The sequence below is a fragment of the Trachypithecus francoisi genome, unplaced genomic scaffold, assembly GCF_009764315.1.
Source record: "Trachypithecus francoisi isolate TF-2019V2 unplaced genomic scaffold, Tfra_2.0 Lachesis_group0, whole genome shotgun sequence".
Lineage (NCBI taxonomy): Eukaryota > Metazoa > Chordata > Mammalia > Primates > Cercopithecidae > Trachypithecus > Trachypithecus francoisi.
Genome location: NW_022681453.1, coordinates 137567159 through 137586940, shown reverse-complemented (window position 1 = coordinate 137586940; position 19782 = coordinate 137567159). Strand labels below are relative to the sequence as shown.

Sequence of the window (19782 nt, the reverse complement as noted above, 5' to 3'; positions counted from 1 at the left end):
TGCATAAAATAAATATGTATCCATGCCTTCTCCCCTTGCTGAATGTTGTTCCTGAGAGACTCTTTGGTGGGGAAGAGAAGAAGCAAGGAGGGAAGCACCTCATAGTTAATGTGCGTCCATCCTGTGCCAGGTTGACTCTAGGCTTCTCATTACTTTATTTAACCCTGATAGCATGGTTGATATTGTAATCCCATCTTTAGAGACAAGGAAACTGTGGCTCAGTGAAGAAGATGCGGAGCTGGGACTTGAGCCCAGATAGTGGTTTCCCAAACCCATGCTCTTCCCCATTTGCCACACCAGCACTTCTTCCATGTGCATAATTCCCTGGACACAGTGGACTGTGGGAAGTGATGGTGAAACAGAATCTGAGTGCACAACCAAATCAGTGAACAACAGGTCAGGAAGAGAAGGGTCTAATGACGGAGTCCTTGGGTCATTCTACAGCCTCTACCAACTGACACCAACCAGAATAAGTGCATTGATTTGGGAAGCCAAAGACCAAGCCACACCACAGAGCTGGAGATCTGTCCAGCACAAGTGCCCGTTCTGAGGCTTCCAGAGCCCACCTAGAACTGAGCTGTCAATGACCATGAGTGAGGAAGGATGTGCTCTATAAGAAAACCTGTTCCAAGTTTAATCCAGACGCCCAGTCCACTCATCACTCCTCTGTCTCGTATTACATATGCTGTCTTGGCTTTATGAAATGCTTCCATCAAACTACCAGAACAAGCAAGAAAGTGTCCAAATGCCTTGATTTCATGTATTTTTCTCCTTTTCAATGGTAGGAAAGAAACTCCATATGTCCTTCTAAATATTTGACAGAAATCTGCTAGAAAAATTCAATGCTAATATATTTCAGTTCTCATGAAACATAAGGCACTCCGGCAATGCTGCTAACACCCGTCAAAATACATTCTCCATGAACAGACTCATGTCCCTGAAGAGTGACTGGATGCAAGAGGGTGGTACAGAGTTGTGGAAAGAAATTGGAACATGAACTTAATAAATTAGCATATGTAATGCACCGAAACATTTACACATAACAGAGATTAGAGGAGAACTGACCTCTAGGAAGGTTTGGGTTCTTAAGTCATCCAGGTCTTGATGGCCAAGGCCACTATAAAAGAAATATTTTCCTTTTTTCATGGTGACTAACAAATAAATTTTAAAAGTATAGTATTTGTAGTTTAGTTCCAATGATCTCTATGTTTCCCTGAGGTCATTTTCTTGTTCTTCTTTGGTGACACCTATTTTGTCTGATGCTGGCCATATCAGGTCCTGGCAAGGGAAACAAAGGGGGGAAATGGGGCCATCACCTTTGACCAAACCTACTCTAGCAGGTGTAAAGCAGGCAGGAGGAGTTCCTTTCTTGGCCTAAGAGCCATTGATCTTTTTTTTTTTTTTTTTTGCTTTTTTATATTGACTGTTCCTCAGACAATAGTTCTTAATATTGATTACAAACATTTCTAATGACTGGTGGTAATCAGGGCATGTGCTTGGCTCTGAAGAATTCCAGTGAGACCTGAAATCACTTTCCACATTTGCTTGGAAAGAAGGTGACACATGGTAGCCAAGGTGATCTTCATAATGTAAGGTCCTGCTTGTCACTTGTCCACTTCCACCTTTCCAGGTGCTTTCTACCTCACCAGAACATAAACTGAAGCTTTCTGCATGGCCCACCTGGCCCTGCTGGCTCTAGCCCCTGCTGTCACCGCTCTTGCTGCTTTTCCCTTGGCCACATTGCTCCAGCTGTCCCTTGGACTTGTTAAGGTCATTTCTGTCCCTTGGACAGAGGTGTCCCTTGGACTTGTCAAGGTCATCTCCACCTTAGGGACTTGCATGTGTTCCTCTGCCTGGAAAGCCCTTCCTTTAGATCTTTTTCCTGCTTGCCATTTGGGTCTCAGTTCAAGACCCTTGGTCAGAGAGTTCATGACTATCCAGGACTCTGACCTCTGCCCTACGTCATCTTCTTAGCACTTATCACTATTGTGCATCTTCCCTTTCGTGTGTCTACATGTTTACCACTGTCTCCTCCAACAGAAGGTAAGTTCCAGGAGTGCAGGGAGCTTTTTTCTCTTGTCCATACTGCATTGCAGCTCCTCGGATAGCTCAGTAATTGTTGAAGAAGTGGGGTATGAGCAGGGATTCAAACTCCAGAGCTTGGGCTACCACCTCTCACAAGAGAATTTCAACATCTCTCTGTCTCCTTTTAAATGTTGTCTCTTATCTATCGCTAGGCCTGCAAACGAGGAGGGTCCATTCATACCTTCCTTGGGGTGAAAATTAAGAACCTGTCTTTTCTTACATCCCTATTCGCCTCCCAAAAGAACAAGCTAACAATTGTCCAAACGCCATTTATTAAAAAGCTGTCCTTTTTTGACCTAGTGTGGAAAGTGAGTGGGAATCACGAGATTAATGGTGAGTTAAATTTAATATATTTTAGGCTGTTCTTCTGGACTATTCTCTTACATCTTGTACTAGTAGCTCACAAATTTAATTACTGTACCTTTAAAACATATAATATCTTAATAAATGGATCCTCTTCACACCTCTTTTATTTTTTCTAAACATTTCTAAACTATTTTTGACTGTTTATTCTATCAGATGGTTTTGATTTTTAGACTCTTTGAAAAGTTAAAAGATATCTGGTTCAGATTTTGATTTGCATTGCATTAAACCTCTAACCTAATTTTGGAAGAATTCGTCTTTACACCATCTTTCTTCCAGTGAACTGCTAGATTTCTTGGAGATCTGCAGTTTTAACTTTTTAAGTTTTAACTTCACATTTTTTGCTCTTATTATGGATGGAGTTAGTTTCCATTCTATGCCCCATCCCTTCAATGGTTTGAAATTCATATGTAGATTTTAGTTCAGGGAACGTTAATGGCTAAGCTACAAACCTCTGAAATGGGAAGTTCCGCCGTAAATCTCAGAAATGCTTGAACCATACTGTGTAATTATGCCAAATGATGTGGATTTATGAATAGATCTGGTAGGAATAGATACTTTCTTTGAATAAAATGAATTTTTATTTTGCATTTAATTGTGTCCAAGATTGCTATATTCTTGTACAGGTTCTTTATACATCAGGTAAATGTTCATGATCTGACCTCATCTATGCTTTCAGTGCTGCCTGGGACTTCCAATATTTCTCCACATTGTTTTCTTTACATTTGATGCAGTAGCTATTCTAAACCCTCTCTACAATGTTGAACCTCCAATTCCACTATCCCGTAACTTTTAGAAAACAAATTTGCCTCAGAAAGACAGATGGCGAGAGGGGTGGGGGGTAGGGGAGAGAGAGGTAATAAACATATGGAATATAAAACCTCCTCAACTTCCTGCCATGAAATTTACCCACTTAATTGTGAGGTAGGAGGCTGGGCTCAGACACTGGACCAAATTGAGGACTAGTTAAAACAGGGCCAGGATAGAAGCAGCTTTCCGTAAGACACCCCACCAGTGTGCTATGTCAGTTTACCACTGCCATGGCAACACCTGGAGCTTACCACCCCTTTTCATAGCAACAACCTGACACATTACCACCTTCATCTTATAAATTTCTTCATAAACTGCCCCTTAACTTTTATGTAATTAAAAGTATAATTACTATATTTATGTAAATATGACTGCAAAAGTGCCTCTGAGCTGCTATTCTGGGCACACTGCCTGTGGGGTAGCCCTGCTCTGTAAGGAGCGGTACCGCTGCTGCTGGTATACACTGCCGCTTCAATTATAGTTTCTGTTTAGCATCCTCCACTCACCCTTGAATTCTTTCCTGGGCAAAGCCAAGAACCCTCTTGGGTTAAGCCCCAATTTCGGGGCTCACCTGCTCTGTATCACTTGTATCTGTACCAATCTATCTTTGCTGTTCCAATGCCTATGCCCCATCTGTTTTTTGAACCCCATCTCCCCATATCTCCAAGAATCCCTTATTGTTGGGCATTCAGATTTCAGTTTGTTGTTTCCCTACAATGAAAACACAATGCTTGATGAATTACATTGTAATATATGCTCCCCCGCCGACTCCCCACCCTGCACCGCCCCCCTCTCCCGGCTGCTTCTCCAGGTTTTTCTTTGGATAAATAATTGAAAGTATGATTGCCACATCAAAGGGTATGCACACTTTGATTCCTTTGGATTACCAAGTTACCAAACTCTAATATGTGCTCCCACTATTTTATGGTGGCAGACTGCCTGTTTTCCTGAACTCTTACCAACACTAAATGTCATTCTTTTTGTTTCTTGATACAGAGTCTCACTTTGTCACCCAAGGTGGAGTGCAGTGGCACAATATTGGCTCACTGCAACCTCCATATCCTGGGCTTAAGTGATCCTCCCATCTTAGCCTCCGGAGTAGCTGGGACCACAGGTGCTCACCACTATGGCTGGCTAATTTTTGTATTTTTTTGTAGAGAGGGGTCTTGCTACATCGCCCAAGCTGGTCTCAAACACCTGGGCCCAAGTGATCTGCTTGCCTTGGCCTCCTAAAGTGTTGGGATTAGAAGAGTGAGCCAATTATCCTTCTTTTTAACCATCCAATTTATTAGCCAAAGTGACATCTCGTTAATTTAATTTGTATCCTTACTGATTGAGCAAATGATAAACTCTGCCTTGTTCATGGCCATTTTCTCTGTACTTCAATAGTGCCAGGCACATTGAGACACTCAATAAACATTTGTTGAATTAAAAAAATGAACATGCTAACCATATGGCAAGTTCTGGGCAAGGTGTTACATTAAATACAAATTGTAATACAATTACAGTTGAATATTTTTTCATATGCTTATTGGCCATTTACATTTTTTTTTTTTTTTTTTGGTGACTCGCCTGCTTATGTACATTACCCTTTATCTATTGGAGTTTGATATGGTTTGGGTCTGTGTCTCTGCCCAAATCTCGTGTCAAATTATAATCCCCAATATTGCAGGTGGGGCCTGGTGGAAAGTGATTGGATCGTGGGGGCAGATTTCCACTTTGGTGCTGTTCCCATGATAGTGAGTGAGTTGTCTTGAGATCTGATTGTTTAAAAGTGTGTGGTACCTCCTCCCTCACTCTCTTCCTCCTGCTCCAGCCATGTAAGACGTCCCTGCTTCCCCTTTGCCTTCTGCCATGATTGTAAGTTTCCTGAGGCCTCTTCAGCCATGCTTCCTGCACAGCCTGTAGAACTGTGAGCCAATTAAACCTCTTTTCTTTATAAATTACCCAGTCTAAGGTATTTCTTTATAGCAGAGTTATACAGAGTTATAATAGAGAGTTATAAAGTTCTTAATTCTTCACCCATTATATATTTAAGCACTATGTCTTCTTAACTATTCTTTTCCTTTTAATTTTATGGTTTTGATGAACATAAGTTCTTAATATTTATGCAATCATATATTTCAGGCTTTTAGGGTTTCTGGCCTTTCTTGTCCTAATGTTACAAAATATTCATCTATAATTTATTCTAGTAATTATGTAACTTCTTTTACTTAACCTTTTAAACTCCTGCCCATTGAGAATTTATTCTTATATGTAGTATGATGTATGAATCTAATTTAGTTCTGCTTGTACTACATAATTTGTTAATCTAATATTTCTTAAAGAATCTTTCTTTGATATTAAATGTACCATTATCATGTCATAATAACTTTCTGTATTTTCTATTGTGTTTCATTAATCTGTTTGCTTATTCCAGTGTTAGCACCACTGCTATAATTACAGTTGAAGTTTTCTTGGCTATATTTTATGCACTTATTCTTCCAGATGAACTTCAGAGTAACTTCATCAAGTTTGCAAAAAATCTCATTAAGATGATTGGAAATCTGTTAAATGTATGTATTAATTTGGGGAAAACTAACTTCTATAAAACTGTGAAGTTTTCCCATCGGTACACAGAATATGTTTCCGTACTTATTCAGTCTTTATGTCTCCTAGCAAAGCTGGTTAATTTTATTCAGATGAGTTTCATACATTCGTAGTTAAGTTATTCAAGGGCACTATGCATGTATATATATATGTAAATGTGTATGTGCACATATATATTACATACAGTAAAATTCAGCCTTTAAATGCAAATAGTTCTATGAATTTTGACAGAAGCATGCAGTTGTGTAGCTACCACCAAATCAAGATTTAGAATATTTCCATCAGACCAAAAAATTCCCTTATGTCTCTTTATATCAACCTTCCCCTCACCCATTCTCTTATAACCACTCGTATATGTTTTGTCCCTATAGTTTTGCCTTCTGCAGAATGTCATGTAAGTGGGAAATACATAACCTTTTGAGTCTTTTTTCCCTCAGCATAATGCTCTTAAGATTCATTGACATTGGTGCACTTATACTTGTTTACCAGCTGGTGAGCTGGTGGACAACTAGGTTGTTTCCAGTTTTTGGTGATCATGAATGTTTTTTGTGTGTGTCTGTGTCTGTGGACATAGGTCTTTATTTCTCTTTGGTAATACTTAGGAGAATTTTTGGGTTATATGCCAAGTGTATGTTCAGCGCTGTGTGTACTTTTGCTGCTATTGCAAATAGAATTTTTTCTTTATATTTTCTGAGAGGTTATTGCTGCATATATGAAATTTTTGCTTATGTATTACTATTTTGTGATAGGCCACCCTACCAAACTTATTTCTAATAATCTTTTCAGTTGATTTTATTATCTTAACTCAGAAATCTAAAGTCATCATAGTTTTGTTTTCTGCTATCTAATATTGGTCATTTTTATTTCTTATTCTACTGGAGAGAATGCCAAACCAATGTTGAATCAAAGAAGTAGTAGAAGACATCTTTGTTTTCTTTCAGTCATTTAATAGTAATTTTTAAACTTGGGGTTTATGGATGGGCTTCATGCAATCTGTGACTTTCCAATTTGATGAAAATCAGTTTCTTTTTTTATGCTTTATGGAGAAGGGGTTCACAATGTTCATCAAATTTGTAAAAAGGTCTGCAATCCCCAAAAGGCTACCAGTCACTGCTGTTGAGTTTTTGTCTCCCTACTTTATCAGAAATGGTTGTTTAACTTTATCAGCTGTTAGTTTGGAATTCATTCTTCATTCAGTATTTAGGAGTATTTTATGAATTTCCTACTATGTCAAACATCAAGCTAAGAATTTAATAAAATAATCATGTTTCTCTCCCTTTAGCCTGTAAATATAACAAAAATTTAATAGATATCCTAAAATTAATATTATGACATTCTTAGACTACATCCTGCCTGGCAGTCATAAATTATTACTTTAATTCATAGTTAGAAACAATTTGCTGATACGTTGAGAATTTTTGAATGTTTATTCACTCATGAATTAATTTGTAAATTTTTGGTGGTGTGTGATTTTTTGTGTGTGAGATTCAGAACTGGGGTGCTTTCCATTTTTTTAATTGCTCAAGAACAGTTTTATTAGTGTGCAGGTAATTAGCACCATGAACGTTTAATGGATTTTATTGTCAAAGATACCTGAGACTAGCTTCTTTCTGAGAAATAAGTCCTTGACCACTTTGCCAATTTCTTCTGTGGTCTGTTCAGGTTTTGTAAACCTTCTAGAGTCAATTTTGCTCATTTATTTCTTTAGCAACAATACATATTTGCTACAAATATTTGTCTGTAATTTAAAACAAATCTTAAAGCCACACATTATTTTTTACACGTATGTATGTGCTATTTGATTAGCAAAATACACATTTATGTGAAAGCATTTACAAATTCATCTCTTTGTCATGTGTTTCTTTGATCGGTAGTAAAATCTGATGTTCATGATGATTTTGATATTTAAAATGAGCTCTCATCAAGAAAAAAAATCCAGGGCTTCTGGTGCTTCAAAGTGGATTTTCTTCATCATGTTACAGAATTACCTTTCTATTACACTGAGAGGGTTTTTTACCCCAGTGGAATATGTGTTGAATGTTTCCAAAAGACATTTTGGCATCAGTTGAGATTATGATGTGCTTTTAAAAAATAGTACTTACTAAATGAGTATAACAGTGGGGTTTCCTGCTATTCACTTTATTTTGCATTCTTGGAATAAAATATATGAGTTATGGTATGTTAATCTCTTAATGTTGTGGAATTCAGTTTGCTAGTATTTTCTTTAGGATTTTGGCATTTCTGTTTATAGGAGAAACTGATATACATGTTTTTCTTTCTTTAGTTTTTATATTCTCTACCCAGAGATGTTTTCCAAGAGCACAATCTTGCTTATTCTGCAGAACTTCAGATTCACAGTATCTTTGCTTCCTCTTCCCCTCCCCAGAGTTTCTTACTTTTGGACTTCCGTGAGGTGAGAGTTCTGAACCAGGGCCTTGCTTGCCAGGCCTTTCTACTTAAAACCTTTTGGAGTAACTCTGCCTTTCTTTCTTCAAACCATTTCTGTCCAGCATCTCATTCTACTGCTGTGACTGGGGTGATATCCTTATCCTGGCCTTCCAGGTAACACCTGCATTTTAGAGGCTTGAAGGTATGTCTGCATTGGAGTTCTGGGCAATCTTTCCCAGTCCATCTTTGCCTAGAGAGGAAGATATTCTGCTTCTCTCTTTTGAAGATCCAAAAGAGAACCTAGAACTCTACCTTCCTGGCCTGGCAGGCCCTTCTCCAGGACACAGTTGTGGGAATGAAGGGTGCAGATGAGCATGAGTGAAATAAAACCTCCTCACCTGTTCAAGCACTGTGGATAAGAGCTGTAGCTCTAAGTGGACAGTTAAAGCTTCTCTTTTTTCCTAGGGCAGCAGTTAAATAGAAAGTTGGGAAAGAGGTGTTAATTCCTCAATAGGCATAAAGCCTATTGAAATCAGTGTAGTTTGGAAGTTATAAGTCAGTATCTAATACTAGATTCACTCTAGCAGCAAGTGACGATGAGGTACTCTTCTGAAATAAAATGCTCCCTGGGTTGTAGGTGCTATAGCCTCATATGAATGGTTATTTTATGAAAGTTAGACACATATGGACAATACTTGATTTTATGTTAACACCATGACATCAACAAAATTTTTTTCACAAGCACATTAAACTTGAGAAACCCAAGTCTCTGGGTTTTCTCAGACAACAGTCAATAAATCTGCTTCCTTCACCATTGACCAGGATTGTGTTTCCATGTGGCTTGGCTTTAGTAATTGAGGGGCAGCCATGGAGATGCACAAATTATTCTCTTGTTTAGGGGAGAAAGACATTTATTAGTTTAGAGAAGTCTCAGTACTTTGACGAAAATTATTCTATGAAACTATAAATACAATTCAATGTTTTCAAAATTGAAAAAATGAATATTATTCTATGAAATTATAAATGTAGTTTCACTCTTTAAAGTGAAACTAAGAGTCAGTTTGAATCCCAGCAGAGATGTCTGCTGGTTGTTGACTTTCTTGTGAAAATAAAGCACAATGGCTCAGCTACTTATGATAATTAATAAACAAAGACTCTTAATAAAAATGCTTTAAGGACACTAGATGTACAAATTTGACTATAGTGCAAGATTTGCCTAATCTAGTCCTTTAATAAATGCTCACGTTCCAAAAGATTGACACATAGGACATCTTTTTTCATATATAGTATTGTAAATGATACTTATGTTAAGAAGCAAAAACCTATTTATTCTATTGCATATCTAGAACTTTGGAATTTTAGAACCAGAAGGGAACTTGGGGACTGCTGCTCCAGGCCTGGAAAAATTAGGGGGTTTAGGGGAGACTTGGCCCCTGATGTAGTCTCCTAACTCAGGCCAGGAGTCCTTAGTCCTCCTTTGCATCCCTCTTTAGGAGGGCAGCAGCTGCGTCCCTAGAGGCAAAAAGAACCACTTTAGCCAGGACTTTCTTCCAGAAACATTGGCATGGCTAGTGCTGTTGGCATGGCTGCTCAGTGGTTGGGGAGAAACAAGTGCTCATTCCCAGGCTTTGAGGACCACGTGGTTTGGAAGACTGACCACGGAGGTCTGGTGGAACCAAGTTATTACTTAAAGAAGAAACATGAGCTTTCAGGAATCCAGTTCCCAAGAAGTTTTGATCTGGCCCCAAGCTCGTTCTTCAGCTGGTTAAATTCAGGTTCCAGTGCCCATCCTTAAGTAATCACTGGGCCCCAGCCTCCAGTCAAAGGAAGACATTAATCCAACTGTAGGGATATGTTTGCATGCAGCAAAGGTTTGAATCCCATCAGGTAAAAGTATGTTTCTAAAATGCTTCTTCTGCTGCTGGACAGGATTCTGTAGCTCCAGTTAGATGGGATGTTATACTGAGGACATTGAGCTGCCATTGATGTCACTGTGTCTACGGGCATATGCGCATTCCTCTGCTTTGGCTCCCAAAGAGCAGGGACAGTGATGGAGGGCCTGGCTGAGCTCTGCCTCTGTATGAGGCAAGCCTCCTTTTGGTGAGATAAAGCCTATCAGTAACCAATTTGGTGGGTAGACTTCCTCACTGCTTATTCACAATACCAAAGTAAGTATTTGCGATTTGGGGATGACACATTTTCTTCTGTTTGTCTTAGTCTGTGCTCCCCCAGAAAATGACCCTGAGACAAAAATTGGGGTGCACATAGCTTATGTGGGAGGCAGTCCCAGGAAACAGTGGCAGAGGAGTGGGGAAGTGAGACAGGAAAGGGAAGAGAGTCAGTAGAGAAGACTGCCTTATCATGTAGTTTATCAAGTAGTTCATCACTGTGGGTGCCACCAGCGACATATGCTGAGGGAGTCAGTGCGTGGCTTAAGCCTCAGAGTCACCATCCCAACCGAAGCAAAAGAGCTGGGATATTTACACCCTTCCATCAGTCATGGTTAGCGCCTCACTCCCACTCCTGGGAGTGGTATTTCTCTGGCACTTCCAGCTAGTCTTCTGATTAGGAAGAGGAGCTCCTGCTACTCAAGAGAAGGCCCTCAGGTAGTTGGACTTTGGGCCAGTGTGTACTACCATGGTTAAGAAACAAGGATGGAGCAGTGGCAGCTTCTGGAATAGTCACATTACCCTAGATCTACTCCCCAGTGTGTGTGTGTGTGTGTGTGTGTGTGTTGCTCAGACTAGTGGTGTTGGGGTCATGGGGACATCACAGTTAACTCTGATCCTGAAGATGGTAACCTAGGGATCTGATGTAGTGATTTCCACACTTACACTCTGCATGGCATCAAGGAGCACCAAATGTAGTTACAGACCCACAGCATGACACTGCAAGTGTTGATTGGGAATCAGCACTAAGCTGTTCCTTCAGTACCAGCAGATGGATGATATTTCATGACAGTGAAGCTTATTTTCCTAAAGCTACAATAATTAAGATTTGCTGGGCTCCTGCTATGTGCTAAACCCTACACTACATAATTCATTCCTCACAACCCTATAAGGAGGTATGATTATCCCCATTTTACAAATGAGGCCAAGATGTATTTATTCAATCAACAATGAAAACCTGGACTGGGTCCTAGGGATCAATTAAAAAGCAAGACAGACATGGGCCTGTTGACAGGCTGTGAGCAAGTGCAGGAACTGTAGGGCAACCTGGCCACTGAGTGGAGACAGAATTGGAAGGGCCAAGAGGGGCCTGGAGGGTCAGGAGACCAGTTAGGAGGTGAGGTAGGGTAAGCAGGCAAGAAATGAATCGTCATGTTCTAAGTAGTAGCAGTGAGTTAAGCCATTAACCAACACCACAGAGTTTGCAAACTGCATGGCTTTGTTTTTCTTTTTTTTTCCTTTTTTTTTTTTTTTGAGACAGGGTCTCTCTCTGTCGTTGCCCACGCTGGAGTGCTGTGGTGCAATCATGGTTCACTGCAGCCTCAAGCTCCTGGGTTCAAGTAATCTCAGCCTCTCAAGTTGCTGGGACCACAGACATGAGCCACCATGCCCAGCTAATTTTGTTTGTTTTTATTTATTTATATATTTTTTGAGACAGGGTCTCACTCTGTCACCCAGGTTGGCACCCAGTGATGAGCCTCAACCTCCTGGGCTCAAGTGATCCTCCCACCTCAGCCTCTTAAGTAGCTGAGACTACAGATGCACGCCACCAACCCTGGCTAATTTTTTGTATTTTTAGTAGAAATTGAGTTTTTGCCATGTTGCCCAGGCTAGTCTGAAACTCCTGGGCTCAAGTGATCTGCCTGCCTTGGCCTCCCAAAGTCTGGGATTATAGGCATGAGCCACTGCACCTGGCCAGTTATGCTTGACTCAGTCTAATCCTAAAATGTATCTCAACACTTTTCTGTTTTTAAATAATATTCAATACTTAACCATATATTTCTGTTTTTCTTTTTCTTTTTTTTTTTTTTGAGATGGTGTCTCACTCTGTTGCCCAGGCTGGAGTGCAGTGGCATAATCTCGGCTCAATGCAAGCTCTGCCTCCCGGGTTCACACCATTCTCCTGCCTCAGCCTCCTGAGTAGCTGGGACTACAGGTGCCCGCCACCACACCTGGCTAATTTTTGTATTTTTAGTAGAGACGAGGTTTTACCTTGTTAGTCAGGATGGTCTTGATCTCCTGACCTTGTGATCCGCCCACCTTGGCCTCCCAAAGTGCTGGGATTACAGGCATGAGCCACCATGCCCAGCCATATATATATATATATATATATATATGGCTATATGAATTTTTACATGCACAAGAATATGTTTGAATATTTAATTCATTGATTCATGGTAGACTAGGAAGGCAAGACTTGAACTTTGAGAAGCTGACACATTGGGGAATCTGAATAAAGCCAACTCTCTTAATTTCCTGCCTAATTAGGGCCAGGGCAGGATGGAGGCGCTTGTCTAAGTCCCCAGGAAGTCCCCCCAGTAGCTCCTTCTTTCTCTGCTTACATTCTGCCCAGGGGAGAATAGCGTACATTGACAGCTGTGCCTCAAGGAGGTTGCTCCTTGCAGAATGATGAAGGGTGAGGTTACATGACTCAGCCTGGCATGCTGCTGGTACAGTGAGAGTTTTTAGAGCCTTGGGACCATCAGGCAGCAAAGCCAGTAGGAGACAGAGTCATTGTAAGAAAGAATGTGATATTCTCCAGATACTATCTGGCTCTAAGCTCTAGCATACAAATCTGACTATAATGCGGCATCAGTTCAAGTAACAGAGAGGATCAGAGCCCTTTACCATTTGCAACAGGTTGGAGTCCATATCCCAGTGAGGGGCTCCTCGTGGAGACCAAGCTCTACTCTCCACCTCACAGACAAGCTGGGAAAAGATTTGTGGGTGAGGACTTGATGGTTATGGAGGGTGGGATGGGAAAAATGAAAAACAGAGTTCAATTTGTTGGAGGGTTCAGGGGCTCAGCAGTAATGGTCTTCAATTCCTCCTCCACAGGACCCCAGCTTGGCTGCTGAGCAGATGAAGGCAGCTCCTTCACCCATGCATGTGCATTAACAGCAACTTCTTAGTTTACACGGTATACACTCGGGACAGAGAAAACACCTGGGAGGTTTCTCTCTAACAGAATCATCACTCTGAAGATCAAATCGAATCTTTGGCTGATTGTAAAGGAAGGGCCTGTGATTTAAGGCCAAGCAGGTTTGTGATGCAGCCTTAGCTCTGAAACTTACTAGTTGTGAGCCTTTGGTAAGGACCTCAATGACCCAGCTTCAGTTTCTTCTTCTGCAAAAATGGGCTGCTTCTTTTTCAACGGGTTATTTAAAGACCTAATGAACATGTGTACAGGCACACGCACAGAGGAGATACAGAGGAGGCACTCAACAAATATTAGTGTGTTCCCTTCCATCGGAGGCCGGCAGGGATATTCTGACTCTAAAGTAGCAAGTCTAGCATAAACGTGCTTTGAGAAGCTGTAGAGGAAACCCCAATACTGGAGGACAGTGGGCAGAGCACTGACTACGGGGAGGGAGTGTGGGATTCTTTTATGCCAGAGGTTGGGTTTATCTTCTGTGGTTTTCAGACTGTGTCCTTTGGAACTCAGGGGCTACTGGGGGTAGGAAAAGGGGAGGAGGAGTGTGGTTCTGAAACTCAAGTGGTTAGAGCTTTGGGGACCCTAAGACGGGAATACTTTTTTTCTGTGTGAAATACTGGGATTCCATATAAAGATTGTTTGAAAAAGGATTCTGAGGCTAAAACAAACAAACAAACCAAAATCTGAAAACTGCAGAGAGAAACAATCCAGAGGGCCACTTTGAACACGAAGTCTCCATAGCATGGAGCAGAGCTTCATCATTGATTAAAAGAGGGGTTGTCTAGATGACCTCAATCCATGGACAAAATTCCTCAGGGAGAGGATGGAGCAGGAAATAACACTGATTTTTACCAGTGAGAGGGATAAGGGGCACTAAATCATAGACTCAAAGCCAAGGGGCTGTCTTGATGAAAGATAGTGGAAGGCAAGAGTTCTCGGGAAACTTCCATGGTACTGTTTTCCTGATTGTACCACTCAGTGCAAGTTAAGAAGGGTCCTCTTAGGCTCTCCTAAGTGCACAGAGTTGGGCATTTTAGAGAGAGCTCTTTGGGGACCCAGCACCTCTCTGCACCAGTATAGAATCTCCAGCACCCCAGTGCAGAAGCTTGAGCTGTCTGCAGGTGGCTTCACAGCCCTTACCTTCTTCAGCTCGTCCTGGACACTCTGGCTGTTGTCTTCAGAGTCCAGACTTTCCTTCTGGTTCTCAGATTCTGTCTTGGGCTCAGACTCCTGATCCTCCCCTGAAGAAGTCTCCTTTTCACTCATTTTCATTGCTAACTCATACAGCCTGTTTCTCCGTTTCTCCTCTGTGGTGTTTGTGGGAGTCCGGGGGTCCCGAGCCTCATTGCTGATGTCTGTCTCTGATAAATCATCTGACACCTAAATGAAAGCCAGAATCATGAGATGAGGAACCCTCTGCTACAGCCATGTTGCCTCTTGTTCCCAATAACCCCTGAGTAAAGGAACATAGGAACATATAGTCTAGGAAAGTAACAGCTTTCTTACCTGGTCTGTTTTCTCTTCAGATGAACTTTTAGTTTTTACCTTTACTTTCTCAAATGCACGAATTTGAGAAGGTAAGCCTCTTTACTCAGAAAAGTGTTTGAATTCAATTTTTTTTTTTTCCATTCACATATTACTCTCTGAGCTCCCACCATGGGCAGCACTGTGCTGGTGCAAAGGGTGCTTGGAGAACCTGACCAGCTCTTGCCTGGGTCAGCTCTGTAATGAAGGAGACACACTAAAACTTTCCATATTCACTTTCAAAAATTGATACCTAATAATTGTACATATTTATGGGACACATGTGATATCTGATACATGTCTACATTGTATAAAGATCAAATCAGGATAATTAAGATACCCATCACCTCAAACATTTATCATTTCTTTGTGTTGAGAACATTCCAACACAAAGTGATCCCCTGCTCCCGGGAGATCACCATACTGATGCCAGACTTAGTGTGGACACCCAACCAGCACAGCACACTACAGCCCAGAGCTCCTAGGCTCAAGCGATTCTCCTTGCCTTAGCTTTCCAAGTAGCTGAGACTACAGATACATGCCACCATGCCCGGCCCAAATATACAATAAATTATGTTAACTACAGTTCTCCTACTGGACTATCTAACATTAGAACTCATTTCTTCTATCTAACTGTATTTTTGTAACCAGTAACCAACAGGGTGGGAATGGAGAGGAAGAAGTGTTGGCTAATAAGTACTAACTTTTTATGGTGGTTGAGTGCAGAGAAAATGATGTGTGTGGCTGGGATGTGGTGAAGGGAAGGGATTCTCACAGCCCATAAATAAGCACTTGATGGGAGGGGTTGAGGATTAGGGAAAGCTTCCCTGCAGAAGGGAGTCTGAATTGAGATTCAAAGTTAACAGTCACCCAGCTAAAAGGGAGAGAGGGAAGAACAATATTCTAGGCAAAGGGCCTAGATTTCGAGATGGTGCAAGGACCTTGCACATATGTAAGGAATATTGTTTGACATTCCCTTAATGATTATATCTCCTGCTCCAACTCTCCACTTGCTGAATATCTCCTAAACCCCTTCTGTGAGTAAAGCCTTTACTAGGCCTGGGGAACTCCAGGAAGACATAGAGAGTGTGACTCTTACTCTATTCTCGGCCTTCAGTTAGACAGATGTGTGTTGAAGGGTTCATATGTACATAACATGGCATACCATCGGGGTCACTGGACCCAATTTTACTTTTTGAGTTTCCTCTTAGAGTTGTTCTATCTATTTGTAGGGTTTGATATTTTATAACTTTTATTCTCTTAGAGGGCTTCTGAAGAACAAGAAGAGAATTTACTTATTTTTTCTTTTTCTTTTTTTTTTTTTTTTGAGACGGAGTCTCGCTCTGTCGCCCAGGCTGGAGTACAGTGGCCGGATCTCAGCTCACTGCAAGCTCTGCCTCCCGGGTTCACGCCATTCTCCTGCCTCAGCCTCCCGAGCAGCTGGGACTACAGGCGCCCGCCACCTCGCCCGGCTAGTTTTTTGTATTTTTTAGTAGAGACGGGGTTTCACAGTGTTAGCCAGGATGGTCTCGATCTCCTGACCTCGTGATCCGCCCGTCTCGGCCTCCCAAAGTGCTGGGATTACAGGCTTGAGCCACTGCGCCCGGCCAGAATTTACTTATTTTTTCAATAAAACATAACTATAACTCATTACAATTACCATATGGGTTCACTGGACCTTTTTATAAATCTAAGATATATAATGGGATCTTTGTGATCTTATTTTTCCTATCTTTTGAAACATTTTGCTATTTCATCATCCAGGGAATTATTTTTCATCATTACTCACCAGTTATTCCAAATTATGCTTTAAAAAAGATGAAAAAATAAGTAGAATATTGAAATTGCCTAGAAGGATGATTCAGTAGTGTGACATAAATCATCACTATTTTGAATCTGCTTTTAGCTTTCACTGCATACAATTGAAAATTCCAAAAACTGACAGAGAACAACATTTCACCATCATTAGATGACTCAGAAGATGAATTCAAAGAGGACAGCAGGTCTCTAGATTCTAACAATAATGGTGAAATTGGTTATATTATTGAAATCTCAGACTAAGAGTCTTCAGATGACAGTGTCCCAGGTGAATTTTCTCAAGCTCAAGAACTGATGAGTAAATATTATCAACAATATTAATAAGGATGAAAAAGAAGTATGGTCTTTTCATCCAGTTACTCATTCAACAGGAAGGACTTCATCACAAAACATTTTGCAACAATAATCTGGATATCTTGTTTTTTAAAAAGACGTGTGATACGTTCTTTTATACTTTGTTTGTGTATCAATTTTACTTAAGAGAGTTTGTAATTGGATAAATTCTAAAGGCAGATGTCTATCCAAAGGTGATTAGAAGAAAACAGATGACATAGAAATGAAAATTATCACTGAATAATTAAGAGAAAAACATCTATTGGAAGTGATTATTTTTTTTCTGGTCTCGAGTGAGAATCGATGAGGGAGGGACTCATGTGAAGTCCCTGTGCTCCTAGCAGCTTGAGAAGGGGGAATTCCTTTGCCTGGGATGTGGAGGTGGTCCACAGGAAGAATGACCTCTTAGCAGGTTCTCAAAATATGAGGAACATTTTAATACATTGTAATGGGACAGGCATTCTTGACGTAGAAGCAGCAGGACCAATAGGACCCAGGGCGCATGAAGCTGCTTGCATAGTTATAGGGATAAGGTTCAGAAGTGGAGAGAGTGGGGAGCCGGGTGGTATGGAAAAATCAGGTCTGGGTCAGTCTGCAGAGGGTTAAACACCAGTCTAAGAAATAGGGCTTTAACTATCAAATAGATTTTCTGCTACTGTTGTAGCATGCACTAAATTAGCCAGGAAATCAGCAACTGGTTACAAACTCAGCCCTGGTGACCGTCTCTTATCATCTCTACACATGGAGCTGTCAATTCATGTTAACTCTAGTTTACTTTTATTAATATTAAGCTTTGGCCTAATTATTGCTTGAATAAACAGACCATGAAAGACTAATTTACAAGGCTAAAATAGTTAACCCAAAAGATGAAACCTGCTTAACATGTTTTGTCCACATTTCATGTCTATTTATCACGAGAAATTATGAAGAATTATTGTGATTCAGTCCACATCCAGCAAACACGTGTTGAGCACCCACTATGTGCTGAGCACTGTGCTTTACTGGGGCTCAAAGGTGGGAGTGACACTGTTCCTGCCCTATTGGAGTTGACAGTGTGATGGAGAGAGGAACATTGAACCAGACAATTGTAACATACTGGGGAACAGAATAACCACATGTAAGGGTTTGAGGATACTCAGAGGAAGGGCCCTCATCTGGTTGGTTAAGGTGTTTATTGTCAGGAAGGGAAATTAGAATAGATGATAACTGAGCAAATCTTAAAGAATGGAATCCTAAAGATTATCAGGACATACCTCAAGTTTTATTGGAGCAGCAAGAATCATAACGCTAAGTGATGGTTCTTGAGTTCACAGAAAGACGAATCATATGCACACAGATCGGATGCCCAGATGAGATACCATAAGCATAACTGGAAACATCATTATCAAAAGCCACAAGAACTTCAAAAATAACAGTATTATTTGGCCATCTAATATTCATCAAGTAGATTAACAAATATTTATATGTCCAGAGAAAAATAGGTATTTTTAGCCTGCAAAGGGTTAAGCAATCCCTGCCCTATGTTATAAGCTCACACACATTTTCCCCCATGAGCTGATTTTAATTTTCATGATAGCTGAGACAGTAAATGCTAAGTTGGGATCTTGGCTGACATGGAGTCCATGGATGGGCCTCTGTGGACCCCGATATTGTTCACAAACTTGGGTATGCATGCACACTTTTCTAGGATGAGCATTATTAGTTTTCATCAGACTTCCACAGGGGTCCGTGCTCCCAAAAGGCTAAGAAATACCGATAAGAATACTTATCGATAAGAATACTTCCTAAGTAAGACAACAGTAGATGGGTACATGTTGGTTGAACATGTACCCCATTGGAAGCTTACAGTTGAATTCAGAGAAAGGAGCAGTAAGGAGGTTTGTGTTTAAAGCCAGCTGGGAACCAGAATTTAGAGAAAATAGGAGTGCTGCTGAGTCTTCAGCCAACAAAAATGCTCTTCTACTTAAAAGGGACCCTGATTATCACAACAATTTCACCCAAACACCAAACATACTCACTGTGTTGGACAGTGAGGGACTTAAGCAGATCACTGAGAAGATTATGAACTCAGTGGAGAATGCTGAGAAGCTTTTGCAGGGAGGGCGGTGGGGGTCAGGGGCAGAGGGTGGGTTGGGAAAGAATGAAATTCCTTATGGGCAAGCTGGATAACTATGAGCAATGTCTGTATCTGGGCACAAAACATTTTAAGTAATCTGAAAATCAGAGTTGCTTGCCCACTGGTGTGGTGTCTCAAACTCTCCACCTTATAAAGCGGTATTTGTATGTATAATGTGACATTATTTTGAAAACAAGAAAGCAGTGCTTTTCATTTCCCATTAAAACTGCATTCCCTTGTGTCTTCATTTTCTTAGGCTAAACCATAAGCATTTTACCCCAGGGAAGGTGAATGTAGATCCAGAACCAAAAGATCATTGATCAGTTCACTCCATTAGCTCTTTAGGTTAACAAAAGGCTCAAAAGACAGATTTTGTGAACACGGACAGAGGGTTTCTAGAGATGAATCTGTTGAAAAGCTAAATTTCACTTCTACTTCTATTGAAATCTAGAGAGAAGCAACCTCGCAGGATGCCTATGACCTCTGACCCGCCCCCCCCCCATCTTATGATGATATGGGTAGCAGAATCAGAGTACAATCACCCCTGATGAGGAACTTCTCGGGGAGGCTGAAGGGGGCTCCAGGGTCCCTCCTGGCACCTGTGTGGCACAGAGGGCACCCAGAAGCAGAGTCATAGAAGATTGCTGGTGACA

At 40.9% G+C, this 19782-nt stretch overlaps 1 protein-coding gene across 1 annotated transcript in view; it reads right to left on the bottom strand.

Annotated features, from left to right (window-relative positions):
* The window catches only part of MYRIP (myosin VIIA and Rab interacting protein), a 427956-nt gene that overhangs the window by 34654 nt on the left and 373520 nt on the right, over window positions 1-19782 (bottom strand). The window contains exon 11 of the mRNA XM_033212116.1: window positions 14479-14718. Coding sequence (XP_033068007.1) covers window positions 14479-14718 — 240 coding nt within the window. The remainder of the gene's footprint in view (window positions 1-14478; window positions 14719-19782) is intronic.